The sequence below is a fragment of the Mastigoproctus giganteus genome, chromosome 5, assembly GCF_048544385.1.
Source record: "Mastigoproctus giganteus isolate SK-2022 chromosome 5, ASM4854438v1, whole genome shotgun sequence".
Classification (NCBI taxonomy): domain Eukaryota; kingdom Metazoa; phylum Arthropoda; class Arachnida; order Uropygi; family Thelyphonidae; genus Mastigoproctus; species Mastigoproctus giganteus.
Window position 1 is genome coordinate 207,091,946 of NC_143579.1, and position 19,200 is coordinate 207,111,145.

Genomic DNA, 19,200 nt, shown 5'->3' on the forward strand with positions numbered 1-19,200 from the left:
GAACAAGTGAATTTACAGTACACATACACACAACAAAATTATATATATATACAGGGTGTCTCAAAAATACATGGCATAACTTCAGGAATGAGTTCCTCATATGTAGACAATAAAAATATTTTATATCAACATAGTTCCAGAAATGCTTGGTTCCTGAGTTATTCACCGGAATGTCCTATCTCCCGCAAGCACATTTCATGCACGATGGCGCTCCCGCACATTTCAGCCACCTAGCCCGCAATTACCTGAATCGGAAGTTTCCTGGTCGGTGGATAGGTAGAGGTGGGCCAACTGCCTTGGCCTCCATGCTCATCTGATTTAAACCCACTAGATTTGTTCTTGTGGTGCCATTTAAAGTCATTGGTGTTTTCGACTCCGGTAGCTGATGTGGAAACTCTCCACAATTAAATTGTGGCAGGTTGTGAGACAATACGAAACATGCCAGGAATTTGGCATCGTCTTTGCAAGTCCATGAAACATCAGTGTGAGGCCTGTATTTAGGCAGAAGGTAGACGTTTTGAACAATTACTATAAGGTGATGTGAACAGTTAAGTGTCATAGACAGACCTTCAAAACTCGGAAACCAAGCATTTCTGGAACTATGTTGATATAAAATATTTTTATTGTCTACATGCGGGGAACTCATTCCTGAAGTTATGACGTGTATTTTTGAGACACCCTGTATATATATAACTGAAATTGCGTATAAAAATTAATACAAAATGCCAGTAGCATGACAAAACTGTAGAGCGAAAATTTAACATAAACCTAAAAATTAATCGTAATAGGGAGGGAAGAGAAGGGGTAACAAGACAGAAACTGTAGCCGAAAGCCTCCAAATAATTTAGAATATAATTTAAATCCAATTCAAATAAATTCATTATAAAACCATTCTCTTTTGGTGATGTTTCTCGTAACTGGTATCTTACTGAGTGGGGGGTTGCCGCTAAATTTTTATATAATTGGTTTTATGTTTTAAATTTTAAAATGGTTTTATAATTGATTTATTTGAATTGGATTTAAATTATATTCTAAATTATTTGGAGGCTTTCGGCTACAGTTTCTGTCTTTTTTTTTTTTTTTTTTTATGTAAACCCCAAACACGAGAGGTATTAGAACCTATAGTACTTAGTACCATGCTTGGGTTGGAGGTTGAGAAAACGAAAGAAGATATTTGTTGACATTGGACTTGAACTTCTGTAGATTGTAATTTTCAGGAAATACGTATGAAGGAAGGTTGTTCCAGAAAATGGCAGTTGAATGAATAAATGAGGAAGATGAAAAGTTGGTTCTCTGGGTTTGAAGTTGGACAGTAAATGGATGTTGGCTGGTGGCTGCACATGTTTGGACCATTTTGAAAGAGAGAGCGGGAATTATAGAAGCCAATGCGGGAATTATAGAAGCCAATGCAGAAGAACAGTGCCCATGGCAGTATCTGTAGAAGAGGCATGCAGCAGAAACAGTACGTCTATGAGAGAGCGAGTGGAGAGATTCTGTTAGAGGTGAATCATTAATTAACCTAACTGCCCTCCTCTGAATGGAATGAAGAAGCCTGAGAGAGGTTTTGGGGGCACCACCCCAGATGTGGGAACAATATTCCATGGCAGGGTGGATTTGCGATTTATACAGAGTGAGCAGCTATTTGGAAGAAAAGTAACGCCAAGAGTGAAAGAGAAAACCAAGTTTTTTAGATGCGGAGGAAGCAATATTTGTAATGTGCTTGTGCCAAGAGAGATTAGAAGTCAGAGTAATCCCCAAAAGAGATATCATTTTTCCTAAAAATTGGAATGTCACTAAAGATAAGCATAGGAGCAGAAGAATCCTTTTTGCGAGATATAAGACAAGACTGAGTTTTAGAAGGGTTGAAATCAACTAAGTTGTCTTTGCCCCACTGGAGAATTACCTGAAGATCAGCATTTAAGGAATTGGTAGCAGATTTTCGAGAAATTGAAGCTGATTGAACAGGACAAGGCTTCTCAAAATGGAAAGTGGAATGCAATGTGCTATCATCGGCAAAACTATGGATAGGATTTCCAGTCAATGGAAGGTCATTAATATACAAGAGGAAAAGAGTGGGGGAAAGAACTGAACCTTGGGGAACACCGGCATTAGCGGAGAAGTTAGAAGACAGAGAGCCATCTACCATCACCCTCAGTGAGCGATCACAGAGGAAACTGGATAACCAATTACTAAAAACAGTTGGCAAACCATAAGATGGAAGCTTGTTTAGAAGACCTTTATGCCAAACACAATCGAAAGCCTTTGAGATGTCAAGAGCAACTACTTGTGTTTCCCCGAACCTTTCCATTGAATTAGTCCATAAATGGGTAACATAAGCAAGAATATCACCAGTGGATCGACACTGACGGAATCCATACTGGCAATCGTTGATCAGACAGAAGGTTTCTAGGTAGTTTAAGAGTTGGCGGTTAATTGATTTCTCCATTACTTTAGAAAGAGTAGAAGTAATTGCAATGGGACGATAATTGGATGGGAGGGATTTGTTACCCTTTTTAGGAACTGGCTGGATATGAGCAAATTTCCAAGCAGAAGGAAAAACACCTGTGGAATAAGAAAGTGAAAAAGGCAGCAAAGAATAGGAGCAAGTTCAGGAGCACAGGTTTTGAGAACAAGTGGAAAAATACCATCGGGACCTGGAGCTTTCTTAGCATCAAGATTCATCAAAATCCTTCTGACATCCTTTTGACGGAAGACCACAGGAAGCATTGAATGGAGAGTGTTGGGAATGGTGGGAGGTCTTTTACCAAGGTCATTAATACATGAGTTGGAAGAAAAATGGGATGCTAGCAGGTCAGCTTTATCCTTGCCAGAAGTGACAACAGAACCATCTGGTTTGGACAGAGGTGGGAGCAGAGATGGGCAAAAGTTGCGGCCAATAGCTTTGGCAAGAGACCAGAATGCTTGGCTACCATTAGGGCAAGAAGCAAGTTTTCTACTCTCAGCCTGTTCAAACTCTAGTTTGGACTAATTAATAACTGCTTTACAATTGTTGCGACTTTGGTGTAGGCAGAAAATGAAACAGAAAAATTAGAAACAAGCCAACTATGATATGCAACGTTCTTCTCTTGAACAGCCTTAGCACGTTTATTAGAAAACCAAGGTTTAGGTAAAGGACAAGATTTTAAAGTGGGGTTTGGGATAAAGGATTCCATTCCTGCAAGAATAATTTCACTGACACGATCTGAGCAAACATTAACATCAGAAGTTTTAAAACAGTAATCCGACTAAGGAAAAGAAGAAAATAAATCTCGCAGGTCATCCCATTTTGCATGCTTGTAAGGCCAAACAATACGAGGTTGGGAATAGCCATGAGATAAAGGCTCCATTGGAAAAGAGACAGTCATGAAGTTGTGATCTGAGGTGCCTAAAGGACCTCTCACTTCGACTGTGTACTTAGAAGGGTTGTTTCTGAGAAAAAGATCAAACATGTTGGCTGTATGGTTAGGATTGTCCAGTATTCTTGTAGGTAAATGAACAATCTGTGCAAGGTCATTAGTAATTTCAAAAGCCTCAGCAACTCGACCTGCTGGGTCGGTGTGACTAGAAAATGGGAGCCAGCTGGAGTTGTGAACATAAAAATCACCAAGGAATATTACCTCACTGTTAGGAAAGTTGGACTGGAGAAAGTCAAGTTGCAAAGAGAGGAAGTCAAAGAGTTCCAAGTGATTAATGGTGTTGGGAGAGCGGTAGAGACAACAGATGAATTTGACACAATGAAGAAGAGAGATTTTAAGCCAGAGAAGATCGAAAAGAGGAGATTCCAAATTACCAAGTTCCTGACAGGTAATATCGGAACGGACATATGCACAAGTACCACCTTTGAGGCGAAGGGAATCATACAGCGAATAATTTGGGCAACTGAGATGAGCAGTAGTTGAATCAACCGATAACTGAGATTCTGTCAGAAAAAGTACCTGAGATTTGGCAGACTGCAAGTGGAAATGGACATCGTTGAGATTAGAATTGAGACCACGTATATTTGTGAAATGAATTAGGAACTGTTTGGGAGGTTTAGATCTTTTTGCAGATAAGTTTGCTCTATTAGTTTGACAATTTATGGTGTATTCAATAGTAAGAAAAAGTGGGTGGGACATGCTGTATGAAGTAATGAAATTTTTGGATATGGCATACACATGGTAAGAATATACCCAGTTCCTTGACATAACGTGGCCTCAACAATGCTCCCTGCATACACACTACTCGGACTCCCTCCAGTCACTATCCGGCAGAGTAGAGGTAACAAGATTATACACTAGCTGATCCGGAAGCCTCCTAGAGAGTTACCAATAAGTTCAGTCCGGTGTACTGACTAGCGGCCGACCTGGGAACACCGTTTTAGAGCTGAACCCTCGAAATGTAAGCAATATTTGATCTCGCCACGATGTTCATCATAACTTCAAAAGTCATCAATCATACTGCATGATGGAAGAGATAGGGAATGGTTGACCGGAACTTAGCTCTAGAGACTAAACATGGGTTCCACCACTTCAAGCCTCCAATAAGCAAAGTGGTGGTATTGCACCAGTTGATGAGAGTCATCTACCACCTAGTACTGCCTGGTAACATAGAGGGGCGGCGTTCCTCCATGTGGTGTGGGTGCCACACCTCGATCCCTGCTTACGTTGGTTCACACCTGGGTGGTCACTCACCATGTACTTGTGCATGGATGTTAAACCCAGTATTACTAACAGTCCCACCATCGTGAAGGTGCAAGCAGAGGATTTGGCTGTCACAGACCATCCGGACTTCGCCGAAATTGGGTCCTCTTGACTTGGGTGTCACCCGAATATCAGTTCCATCAGCGTTTTAGACTGCCAGGTAGCAAGTGCAGCTTGTCTGGCAACTTCAAGGACCACAGTTTGAAGAGAAAAGTGTGCTACCACTGGAATGGTTGGCTTAGAAGCCTGATCTTAACACCTTGGCATCTTCTAAATAAGCTGGAGAGGCATAAGTGAAGAGGAGCAAAGTCAGCTCCATTTTTAATTTTCAAAGCTTGATTAAAAGATTTCTTGCCAGAGAAATGGCAAAATATTTCCAATGAAATATTCCAAAAATTAGTGGAAAGTTAGGCTAAAGATGGGCCATATCAAGCAACCCTAGGCATGCATGCTACCAAGTGGTATGCAGGAAGATTTTCTGTGGTACACCGATACTTATTTAAATTGCTTATTTCTTTGTTCTATGTTCAAGCAATATGCATGAAGATTTTTATTATTGTAAACCACAAGAAAAATGTTTGTTGATCTCCCCCCCCTTTCCTACACTATTTTGTGTGTTTTAGTTACTTGTATAAAAATCCCTAAAGATCTAATACTTTTTAATAATGGGCACACACTCTCTCTACACACACACACACACACACACACACACACACACACACACACACACACACACACACACACACACTGAGTAATCACTGAATTATGACCACCTACCTAATACATCGTAGTTCCTCCTTTTGCCCTCAGTACAGCAGGTATCCGACGTGGCATTGATTCAACAAGATGTCGGAAGCATTTGGGAGGTATGGCCAACCAAGTTGTGTGTGTGTAATGCAGTCAGCAATGCAGGTATGGAGGTGATTGGTGTATCCGGACTCCTGATATGCCTTTCCATAGTGTCCCACTAGTGCTCTATGGGATTGATATTGGAGTTCGGAGGCCAATTGGTATGCTTGGAAGTCAGAACTGTATTCCTGCACAACAAGTGCCGGATGGCTCAGCGCATTGTCATCTTGGAAGATGCCATCACCATTTGGGAAAAAGTGTAATATAGCAGAGTGTACACAGTCAGCAAACAGTTGATGATAGCGGAGACCACTGATACATTGTTCGACATGCACCTGCAGTCCAAATTCCTGCCAGTGAAACATGCCCCACACCATACAACCGCCTCCACCGGCCTGCACTTTTGATACCATGCATGATGGATTAAGAGCCTCATGTTGTTGACACCAAATCCGTACACGACCATACACGGTGTGGAGCAAATAACGTGACTCATCAGACCAACACCTTCCAGTCTTCTAATGTCCAACTTGCATGCTCTTTGCACCAGGTGAGTCTTTTATGCCGATGAACCTTGGTTAGGAGAGGATGCCATAGGGGTCATCTGCTAGTATAGACCATATATGCGAGCGTGCAACGCATGGTCATGCCAGATATTGTTCTGGGTTGGCCAGTGTTGTATTGGGTAGTCAACTCTTCAACAATGCTGCATCTGTTCACCTGTACGAGTCATCGGACCCAGCGCTCACCTCTAACAACCTTTCGCTGACCTTTGCAGTTGAGTCGTTGTTTGACCATTTTGACGCCATTCCTGATACACTTTAACTATGAAGTTAACTATTTAACTTCAGCTCTAAAAAAAGTTGTATAAAAGTGGCAAGGAACAAGGGAATCTATGATGCACACACACACACACACACACACTGTGTATATTGCATAACTTCAGTGTTGTTTTTCAAGAGTCAACCACCAAAGTTTCAAGAAAAGATGGCAACATGTAGACCTCTGTTTCTGACATAAGTGTTATGCAAATAAATAATAATTAGATTTTGAATTTCAAATTCAGCAAATAAGGAAAGTTAAAGCCAAAAACACTTACAAAAGAAGAGTACTATTAAAAACAAGCATTCGGTTTATAATATACATAAGTTAGTTATAATCCAGTTTAATACAAATATATACTAACAAAATCAGTAGCTTTCGAGACGCGTGTCTCTTTGTCAACTGACAAATTAAATACAAAAATACAACGAGCTGAGTGAGGCACATTAATCATGCGTCATTGTTGTTGCACGGACGTGTGCTGCATTCTACACCACTGATCATCCAGCAATAAAACGGTTGTCTCTAGGATGGGATGTAGACGTATGCCTTTCTGGCGATTTAATGCCTTTGGATTGTTTACTATGTTGAGTGACTCTAGCCATAGGCGGTGGCGAAAGTGTCGTGAGTGGTCTACTATTTCAAAGTCGCATTTGGGGTCAAGATCGTGGTTGGTGGCCCAAAAATGTTCCGCGACCGCGGACTGGTCAGTTTCGGCAAGCCGGATTGCTCTGTCGTGTTCCGTGAGGCGATCCTGGAGACGCCTTGATGTTTCTCCTATGTAGCAACTGTTACAGTCTCTACAGGTGATGCGATATACCACATTGCTGCGTAAGACAGGTGTGACAGGGGTCTTCACGCTGGAGACAAGTGAACGTAGGTTCCTGCAGGGTAATTGCACACATTTGATGTTGTAACTTCTAAGGACCTTCGAGATCCGTCCTGACACGCCTGGATAATAGGGAATGTAGGCGGACGATATACCGACTTGGCTCGGTGGTCTTGGGTTGGATGTGAGTTCTTCTGCCTGTAATAGGCATCTGCTTAGTACATGGGATGGATAACCACATTTGGTTAGGTCCGCCTTCACACGGGAGATCTCGTTACGCCTAATTGTGTCGGTGCTGGAATGGCTCCAAGCCCTGGAGAATAGGGTGCGGGCAGTGCTATTGAGATGGCTTGGTGCGTGGCGGGATCTGTAGTTAATGAATTGACTGCACCAGATAGGTTTGCGGTATACTGAGGTCTCTAGATGTGGGCCTACGCGATGCAATAGGACGTCCAGGAACGGGAGTGTACCGTTCACCTCTGATTCTATGGTAAACTTGATGAAATTAGATAGGGAGTTGAGGTATTCCAGCAGTGCAGTTTCAGAACCACGTGGTATTACGGTAAAAATATCGTCAACGTATCTACACCATGTTGTAATAGGTGTAGGTGGGTTCTGGTGTATCTGCTCCTCTAGATCTTCCATGGCGATGTTGGCTACTACGGAACTGACAGGGGCACCCATAGCAGTGCCATGTACCTGCTGGTAGAGTGAATCCTCAAAAGTGAAGATGCTGCTTGATAAGCATAGGTTGAGGGTGGTACAGATGTCATCAGTGGATAGTGATATCCTGGATTGGAGGCTTAAGTCGTTCTCGAGGAGCCTTCTGGTGCAGTGCACGGCCTGTTGGACGGGAATTGAAGTGAATAAAGAAACCACATCAAATGATGCCATGACAGTGTTGTCAGGGATTGAAAGGTCCTTAATGAGGTGGATGAATTCACTGCTATTTTTAACGGTGTGCGAGGTATTAGCTATAAGAGGTGAGAGGAGGCGCACGATATGTTTGGACAGTTCATACGTTGGGGTACTGCAGCACGACACTATTGGTCTGAGGGGAATACCCGGTTTGTGGATCTTTGGTAATCCATAGAATTGCGGTAGTTGGCAGCCAGTAGCACGTAGAAGATGCTGAGTTGTGGTCGAGATCTTATCTTTAAACCGTGTGGACGAGTTTATTGACAGGTGTCTCTAGACGTTTCAAGACCTTAATGAGTGGATCAGATAGAGGTTCATATACGGTTGGGTCTAGTAGTAGGGTCAGGGCTTTCTCTCGGTAGGTTGATCGGTTCAACACAACGGTCCGGCGCCCTTTATCCGCAGGAAGTACGACGATGGAGTTGTCTTTTCTTATAGATGATAGGGCGGCATGCTGACGATGGTTAAGGTTTGAGTAAGTTTTTCGAGTGCTGTGGAGGATTGCGGCAGTCCTGAAATGGATCTCGTTGGCTGTTTCTTCGGGAAGGTTGGTAATACTGGCTTCTATACCCATAGCGAGCTGTGTGAATGGAGGTTTGGATGATATGACGGCAAATTTCATGCCGTTGGATAAAACATTCAGCTGTTCGATGGATAGTTGTTTGCTGCTTAGATTCAAGACGAAGGAACTTGTATCACTTGAACGTGTGCTCGCCTTTAAGGAGTTAGCTTCTATGTTTAAGTTTATGAATTTGCACTGCTGGCGTAAACGGTAGGTATCAGAGATCTGATTAGCCCGATGACAGATGGTATGTATAAGGTTCGTAAATACGATAGGCGAGACCTTATCTTGTAGATGTTGTAACAGTCTGGACTTGTTGGTTGTAGTCAGCACTCTTGATTTCACGGTGGAGATGGGTTATCCACAATTTTAATGTGTGTAGACTGAAGTTAAAACAGGCACGATCCATGTGAGAGTTGTGGAACGGGGCTTTGTAGCGGAACCCTTTAGGTATGATTCGATTGCTTTTGCATCTGTGTGCAAAGCGTAGATGTTGCCTGTTGCGGGCTATTGAAAGGAAGGACTTTTGTAACTTCACACAATCGTTGTAAGTATTATGGCCGTAAAGGGATCGAATAGTAACGAATGGACCTGGAGTACTGGGGTCCATAGTTTATAATATACGTAAGTTAGTTATAATCCAGTTTAATACAAATATATACTAACAAAATCAGTAGCTTTCGAGACGCGTGTCTCTTAGTCAACTGACAAATTAAATACAAAAATACAACGAGCTGAGTGAGGCACATTAATCATGCGTCATTGTTGTTGCACGGACGTGCGCTGCTTTCTACACCACTGATCATCCAGCAATAAAACGGTTGTCTCTAGGATGGGATGTAGACGTATGCCTTTCTGGCGATTTAATGCCATGCCTTTAGATTGTTTACTATGTTGAGTGACTCTAGCCATAGGCGGTGGCGAAAGTGTCGTGAGAAAGCCCTGACCCTACTACTAGACCCAAACGTATATGAACCTCTATCTGATCCACCCATTAAGGTCTTGAAACGTCTAGAGACACATGTCAATAAACTCGTCCACACATGGTTTAAAGATAAGATCTCGACCACAACTCAGCGTCTTCTACGTGCTACTGGCTGCCAACTACCGCAATTCTATGGATTACCAAAGATCCACAAACCGGGTATTCCCCTCAGACCAATAGTGTCGTGCTGCAGTGCCCCAATGTATGAACTGTCCAAACATATTGCGCACCTCCTCTCACCTCTTATAGCTAATACCTCGCACACCGTTAAAAATAGCAGTGAATTCATCCACCTCATTAAGGACCTTTCAATCCCTGACAACACTGTCATGGCATCATTTGATGTGGTTTCTTTATTCACTTCAATTCCCATCCAACAGGCCGTGCACTGCGCCAGAAGGCTCCTTGAGAACGACTTAAGCCTCCAATCCAGGACATCACTATCCACTGATGACATCTGTACCACCCTCAACCTATGCTTATCAAGCAGCATCTTCACTTTTGAGGATTCACTCTACCAGCAGGTACATGGCACTGCTATGGGTGCCCCTGTCAGTTCCGTAGCCAACATCGCCATGGAAGATCTGGAGGAGCAGATACACCAGAGCCCACCTACACCTATTATAACATGGTGTAGATACATTGATGATATTTTTACTGTAATACCACGTGGTTCTGAAACTGCACTGCTGGAATACCTCAACTCCCTATCTAATTTCATCAAGTTTACCATAGAATCAGAGGTGAACGGTACGCTCCCGTTCCTGGACGTCCTATTGCATCGCGTAGGCCCACATCTAGAGACCTCAGTATACCGCAAACCTATCTGGTGCGGTCAATTCATTAACTACAGATCCGGCCACGCACCAAGCCATCTCAATAGCACTGCCCGCACCCTATTCTCCAGGGCTTGGAGCCATTCCAGCACCGACACAATTAGGCGTAACGAGATCTCCCGTGTGAAGGCGGACCTAACCAAATGTGGTTATCCATCCCATGTACTAAGCAGATGCCTATTACAGGCAGAAGAACTCACATCCAACCCAAGACCACCGAGCCAAGTCGGTATATCGTCCGCCTACATTCCCTATTATCCAGGCGTGTCAGGACGGATCTCGAAGGTCCTTAGAAGTTACAACATCAAATGTGTGCAATTACCCTGCAGGAACCTACGTTCACTTGTATCCAGCGTGAAGACCCCTGTCACACCTGTCTTACGCAGCAATGTGGTATATCGCATCACCTGTAGAGACTGTAACAGTTGCTACATAGGAGAAACATCAAGGCGTCTCCAGGATCGCCTCATGGAACACGACAGAGCAATCCGGCTTGCCGAAACTTACCAGTCCGCGGTCGCGGAACATTTTTGGGCCACCAACCACGATCTTGACCCCAAACGCGACTTTGAAATAGTAGACCACTCACGACACTTTCGCCACCGCCTGTGGCTAGAGTCACTCAACATAGTAAACAATCCAAAGGCATTAAATCGCCAGAAAGGCATACGTCTACATCCCATCCTAGAGACAACTGTTTTATTGCTGGATGATCAGTGGTGTAGAAAGCAGCGCACGTCCTTGCAACAACAATGACGCATGATTAACGTGCCTCACTCAGCTCGTTGTATTTTTGTATTTAATTTGTCAGTTGACAAAGAGACACGTGTCTAGAAAGCTACTGATTTTGTTAGTATATATTTGTATTAAACTGGATTATAACTAACTTATGTATATTATAAACTATGGACCCCAGTACTCCAGGCCCATTCGTTACTACAACAAGCATTTGGTTTATGGCTGACCCAACAGTGGATCAAATATAATAAGTATAAATAAAAAGAACAAATGTACTGTTTCCAAATTCAAACAATATATCTAAAAACATAAAAATTTATCAACACCGAAACTAATAAGACTATAACGACCTCAGGCAGAGAAAATAGGACTAAAAAATTTAGTAGGAAACAGAAATAAGTGTGTGCATTGTTAATGTTTAATTAAATTTGTGATAAATACTCAGCATAGAAAAGGAAATAAAGCATAAATAAAATAGCCAAAATAAAGGATGCTAAACTTTGTAAAGGAGAAAAAGTTAATATAGGAGAATATTGCTTTGCATTACTTAACACATTCGCTGCCTGAACACAAACTTGCCTCAAAACAAATTGCAATTTTTTTGCCTCAACACGGATATGCATCCATTCAATTATGATTGATAAATGAGTGCTGTAAAAGGAAAGTCTTGTGAAATGAACAACTGAGCAATATCAGCACACTGATTGAACCATGGGCTCTGGCATTATGGATGGGATTTTGCTTACTGTCAATTGCACTGTTTAGAGAGCACTATCAAAGCTGTATACTTGGTTCACAGTTTGATATGTTCTTTGCTTATGTTGAAGTTATCTATCTAGTTTAGTGTTTTCCACAAGAAAAAAGATAATTTTTTGAAGATTATGCTTGCTGAATTTTAATACTTTAGTTAGTGAAAAACAAAACATCATCCTTAATGTGTGACTACTGATAAAATTTTGTGTAAAAAGTGTTTTCCTCTAAAATTTTCCCCTAAAGTGTTGTTATAATGGATCCACAACCTGGGACATCAGGACAGAAAATGAACAGGAATAGGCAGTATATTGAAGCTGATGATATTGAATCAGATCTTTATAATATGTCATCTGATACTGAAATAGAATTCTATTCAAGTGATGCAAAATTCTGAATTCATTCAAATGCATGTTGGTGTCAGCAAAAAATATTTGTACAGCTTACGCACAATCAACGACCTCACCACTCGGAATTTAGACTGTTTACTAATCTATATAAGGTTGAGGTATATAAGGCCTTGAATGGGTTGAGCACGCTGAATTCTGATGGGATCCTTCCACTTGTTCAGATTACGAACCTAAGGGGGCATAAATTCAAATTAAGAAAAGACAGATGTTAGAATAGATGTGCGGAAATTTGCCTTTAGCCAGCGGGTGGTTAATTGCTGGAACAAACTTCCATCTGTAGTTGTGGAAGTTGATAGGTTAAATAAATTTAAGGAGGAACTGGACAGGCATTTGGAGGGAATGGTGTGATTTTTTTTTTTTTTTTTTTTTTGGCTGATGCTGCATAAGCTCATATATTTGCTTTCTTGCATCACATGCCACTACTACTACTACTATCAAAGCTAGCAGAGTCCATATATAATGGGAATTGTGACAACAGGCAGCGTGGCCTTGAATCCATACTGCATTGACCTACGTGCTGGCATTATAATACATACATACATATCAAATGTATTGGTGCATAACGCAGTTATTTTATTATTTTTTATTTATTTATTTATTTTTTTTTTCAATTTGTAAACCGCCCTATAGCGAAACTCGCGCTGTTCGAATCCGCTTTATGTGAGGTATTCCTGTATACTATGACTTAAAGTTTTGTTTTATTCTAAAATTTTATTCAGTAGGTACCTGTGAATTTGTGTTTCAAATATATGGAGTAAAATATTTTTTGCTAAAATCTGCCTTCTAAAATGTTGGTACATCTTATGATCTTATCATCTGGAAAATATGATAATTATTAAATTGATATAAGAAAGGAAATTATGATGGTTAATTGCTAGGCAGTGGTATCAGTGTGACATTAGCAAAGCTCATAATGCAGAGCAAATTACAATAAATATAAATTATACTCAAATTAAATAACACACACACACACACACACACACACACACACACACACACACACACACACACACACACACACACACACACAGACATGCACAGTTAAGCATATTTTACATATTGCTGTTAAATTACAATAAAACCAGTTACATAAAATCAAAATCAATCAGCAATAAAATCAAATGCATTTTTAATAAACAGAAAAAAAAAAAAAACACTCTTAAGCTTTACCATAGGCTATTGGGCCAACTGGGCTAGCCAGGTGGATAAAGTGCCTGCCTGGCAACCCAAAGGTCGCAGGTTCGAATCACGCCTCGGGCTTGGATCAGAGTAAAATGCAAAAGCTTTGGGAGGTGCATTATGGCCACAGAAACTGATGCGCCAATAACTAACAAAAAAAAAAATAGGCTATTGGGGTAGATTAAAATGATTAATGCTTTGATTGTTCATCACTACTGTAAATTTAATGCTTTTCAATTAACTACTTTATTTCTAAAACTAAATTTAAAATTATTTATTTATTTATTATTTTTTTTAGCTATTCACACTGCTGCAATGGACATGTTGGGTGGTGAGGGTATTTCTAAGAATTGTCGTAAACCAGACATAGTGGCCGATGCTGCTTATGTAATTCTAACAAAGGACAGTCATTCATTTACTGGAAATTTTTGCATTGATGAATATGTATTGAGAGAAGCTGGAGTCACGGATTTTGATCAGTATGCTGTTGAAGCTGGTGAGCATTTTATATAAGTAGTTTTCTAATATAACAATACATAAAATTTGATGTCAAGTGATGCAAATTTACTTGCATCACCTGACTATTAACATCCTGTGATGCATTTAATTCAGGTACATTATGGTTTTATTGATAAATGATATATCTTTGTCCCTGAAATGACATTCATTTATAAAGTACTCCTACAACTCAAACTCACATTCTGAAGAAGTCTAAAGATGACTGGTGCAGTAAAACTTCATTAATATGAAGTTAAAGAGATCAAAATACATCTGTTTAGATTTGAATGTGTTAAAAGTACATATTAAAAGAATGGTGATATGAGTAATGATAATGAAAAGTTAGTATTAATCAAATGATATTTTAAAATCAGATATTAATTGTTTAGAGCAGTGATAAGCAAAAATTTATTAATGTCGTTGTTGTTTGGTTTTTAGGAGCATTAGCAACTAAGGCCATATTGCTCCGGGGATATGCGGTGGTCATTCCCTGACCTTTCCGCATCCTCCGTATTTGGTGGCTCACGGGCTCGAACCCCGGTCTAATCAAGAAGCATGTGCCACGCACTGCTGCTCCTGCCCACCTGGCTACGGAGACGCCAGTTTTTATTAATGATATTGATGCAGGCATCAGGGGTGGCTCATTAGTAGGCACTGCAGAACTGTAGCACCCCCAGCTTTTTAAATCTAAATATACAGCCAATGGAGTTATATGAAATTTTGTGAAGAACAGTGTAACGCAATGAATATTTTTATTAACAGGTCCCACATATAGTACAGTAGTTCCTGACTTTACAAGTTAATTTGTTCCTAGCATGCGCTCATAAAGCAGGAATTTATTGCCCATAGGCCTAATGTTAAAAATAGGGGTTACTTTCACAATAAAATTAGTTAGCTAATTAGTTTATGTTTAAACAATGATTGATTTATCCAAAGAAATGAAAACGTAGCCTGAAAATCAAGCAAATTATAATAATAAAGAAAATTATTTATGACTTACAAATGTTACAAGAATGTTTATTCTTCATCATCATCGACTAAATGCACACTCGTTGATCACTCATTATTGGCTCGGCACTTGTTTGTTTGTTGCACAAGGAGTCTTCTTCACAAATGCTTAAAGAGGTGTTTGTTTCCAAGATAATCTTCTCTTTCTTTATGAATTTCTTTATGTATTTTTAACAGAACGCACAAATTGCAACTAACACGGTTTGCATGGAGTAACAAGTTTATGAAGCTTTAAAAAAAGGAATGAAGAGAAGATTCTGAAAATTTATTTGTTTTTTACATGATTGAAGATTTTAGTGAAGGGGAAACACGTTTCACCCTAATAATGTAAAAAAAACCACACAATTCCAGCTATTGATATTTTCTCAAATGCAATAACATTAAGTTTACTACCTGTTTATAATTGCTTGCAGTAACAGAAAAGCCCAATAAACTGGAGGGTGCAATTTGTTTTTATTGTTTCATGGTAGTGACCTCCAGAAATGCACTTTAAAAAAAATATCACAAAGGTGTTCAAAAATGGTTCTTATAACGATGAAAGTGTAGTGCATTTTAATGATTTGAATTGGTAAGTAATACAATTTACACTATACAAATGACCATTTAGAGAGTTATATAGCGAAAATTTCAACTTTTGAGGTCATGGAACGAATTACCAAAAAACAATGTGTTATTGGGTTCACATTACGATATGTTCACGATACGATGGTGTCCCTGGAGCGGATTAATATCGAAAAGCGGGGTGCGCTGTATTGTATAGCTGCACGCGTGGCTTGAAATGCAATATTTATGAATGTTTAACATTCATTTTTTGCAATTAACCTTCATATTTTCGATTTTGTTGATACTTGATACTTTAAAAAAAAAAACTCATAAAGCAGGAACTGCCTGTATACTTATCCTCTATTTCCAATAATCATTTCAATAATAAACGAATAAAAACACGAAATCGTTTTCAACCTTGAAGTTTAACCGTAGGTGGAACTGTGCTCTCAGTTCCACATTTATGCCCCAGTGGTTGAGTCAATGCTTAGTTGGCAGGTTGCCAATACGTATTTTTAGAGGTGATAAAACGAGTCAAAGGAACTGTGGAGTGAGCAGTGCTGATTTGAACAGTGTACCAAACTTGAATGAAAAAGTTATTAATCTATCTCTAATGAATAAAAACCGAAGAATGGATTTTATTTTTAAATAAAATTTCAAGATTACCCAAGTCTGTTAATGGTGAGTGTCCAGTTAATGATTTGTAGTATTTTTAACTTGCTTATTATTACAGTATTACCATCTATGTCTACATGTCTTATAACCAAGGCAATTTAATGTAACTTTAAGAAGCAGCACCCCCATACATCAAAGTCACAAGCTGCCACTGTCAGGCATATGAGGCCGATGATGATACAACAGCAAATTCTAAATGGGAAACATTCAGGGAAGTAATTGTAGAAGTTGCTAGACTTTTTATACCAACTAAGAGATACTGTCCAAGACTTAGATCTAAATAGAATCACATGAACTAGTGAGACTTGACAGAGAAGAAATATGCATGGGATGCATATAAATTATCAGGTTATACAGAAGCCTATGGTAGATATAAACTACTTTACATTCAAGTCACAAAGGTGGTTAGGCAAGCTAAGGCAGATTACAAGAAGTCTGACAAATAATGCAAAGAAAAGTATCAAAGACTTCTTTATTAATTTAAACACTAGAAGGAAAGGATGAATCACATAGATCCACTAGATATGAACTGTCTTAACTGTTGTTGATCCTGTTCAGGATTCTGACAATCTGAATAGGTATTTTGTATCTACGTTCACACATAAGGAAATTTTGATGTGAAAACATCTTTGGCGACACCTATTAAATTTCGGAATGAAGTAAAACCAATTTGTCACAAAAATGCGATGCGGAAATGACTCAAATTAAATCACTTCCTAAGTTATGCTAATGTAGTCACTAATGTTGATTCTTGATGTGAAAACATGTTTGCTGGCACCTACTAAATTTCAGTCCAACAGTCAGTGTATGGCCCGTCAGCGAAAATGTGAAACAGAAATGCTGAAAATTGCATCACTTCCTAAATGACACTAATTCAGTCACTAATGTTGATTCGGTAGAGTAAGTAGCAGCGTGAGCATAAAATGTCACACCACTCATAACTTCAGTCAGATTTTAAAACGGTTCTGATTTTCATCAACAATGTTTTCACATAAAACATCTTTTGTACGTACAGGGGTACACACACACACACACACCCTTGTTTTTTAGGATAGGGATGCCAGAAGTTTATTGAATTCTGAGAGGGCACTAAATGATTTTGTGGCAACTTGAGGGGAAAGTGAAAGAGAAATTGTTGAAACTAAATAAAGAAGATACCTGGAGTAGATGGATCTATCCACTTCTATTAAGGAGGCAGCAGAAGAGATAAGCAAACCTTTAGCTATAATTATGAGGTCATCCTTGGATTCAGGAAAGGTCCCTGTGGACTGAAGATGTGTGAATGTACCCCCAATTCAAAAAATGGGATCAAATGGTGATATGAATAATTACAGACATGTTGGCCTCACTTCTTTTCTTGAGAAAGTAATGAAATCACTGTTTAAAAAAGTAATGCAGGTTTGTCTAAACAGGAATGCAGTTATACTTCACTCGCCAAATGGATTTGTTAAAAAGCAATCTTGTCTGACCAATCCGATTAGAAACTGTGATGCAGTAACAAAAGAACTGAATGCAAAAAAATAATTTTGACATCATATACTTAGATTTCAGAAAAGCTTTTTATACTGTTACACATAAAAGACTGCTGTAAAAATTGGAGCAGTGTGGCATTAAGGGTAAGTTGCTATGGATAAAGGGATGGTTGAGTTTGAGAAGACAGTAGTTATTAATAAGCACTGCTTTTCTTGGACATGTTAGTGGAATACCCCAGGGTGCTCCACTAATAAGTGCTGGGCCCATTGTTGTTTTCTATATTTATTAATGATACTGATGAGGCATATCAGGCCTAAATCTAAGTTTGCAAATGATATGACAGTTGGCAGGCTAGTTAATCAGTGTATGCTACTGCAACAAGATCTAGACAAATTAGGTAGATGGGCTGAGAAGTGGCAATTGAAGGTTAACATTGATAAATGTAAAGTATTCCTTATAGATAGCAGTAATTCCACATTAATCTACCAACTGTGTGGTACCACACCCAAGGTTGTGGAGAATGAAAAATATCTGTGAGTAATTGTGCTGTCAGATATGAAGTTCTCTGAACAGCACAGACTTTTTTTTTTTTTTTATGAAAACCCCAAACACGAAAGGTATCAAAACCTATAGCACTTAGTACCGTGCATGGGTTGAAGGAGAAGTATGGAGGGAGGGGGATACTGGAAACTTTGCTCTAGAGACTAAACATGGGTTTCACCACTTCAAGCCTCCAATAAGCAAAGTGGTGGTATTTCACCGGTTGATGAAAGTCATCTACCACCTCCAGGATAGCTCATGGGGTTTTGTCAGTAATATATAGGAATTTTGTCAGCAAGGAAAAGGAGGTGATTATCCCATTGTATAAGGTAATGACTAGGCCACATCTTGAATACTACATACAGGTCTGGAAGCTTAATTTAAGGGAAGATGTGAATCATCTGTTGGAATGGGTGCAGAAAAGAGCAACAAGATTAGTAAGGAGGGGGGAAAGGGTGCTCTTAGCAAGAAAAGCTTCAGTTCTGCAAATTGCTGCATCTGGAGGCTAGGCACTTACACAAGGAAATCTGACTAAGGTATTTAAGCTTTGAATGGATTGACTAAGCTCAATGCTGATAGCATCCTTCCTCTTACTTAGACTACACACATGAAAGAGAAATAAATTAAAATTGAAGAAGAATAGTTGTAGAATAGTGTGTAGAAATTTGCCTTCGGCTAGTGGGTAGTTGTTCCATCTGATGTTGTGGAAGTGGGTAGTTTGAATAAATTCAAGCAAGAACTAGACAAGAACTGTTAGAGGGGATGGACAGGTGTTTTTTATGTGATATTGTAAAATCTTGCTTTCTGGTATCATTTACCAATACTAATACTAAAATGTGACCCAAAGTCTGCATAAAGACCACCTAGCTTTGCCCATTATCTAATTTCAGAAATAAGAAACAAAAA

The 19,200-nt window shown here is 39.6% G+C and overlaps 1 protein-coding gene across 1 annotated transcript in view; it reads left to right on the forward strand.

Annotated features, from left to right (window-relative positions):
- Hsdl2 (Hydroxysteroid dehydrogenase like 2) overlaps nt 1-19,200 on the forward strand; it is a 91,120-nt gene that overhangs the window by 54,268 nt on the left and 17,652 nt on the right. Inside the window, exon 5 of the mRNA XM_090374777.1 lies at nt 13,856-14,053. Coding sequence (XP_090230903.1) covers nt 13,856-14,053 — 198 coding nt within the window. The remainder of the gene's footprint in view (nt 1-13,855; nt 14,054-19,200) is intronic.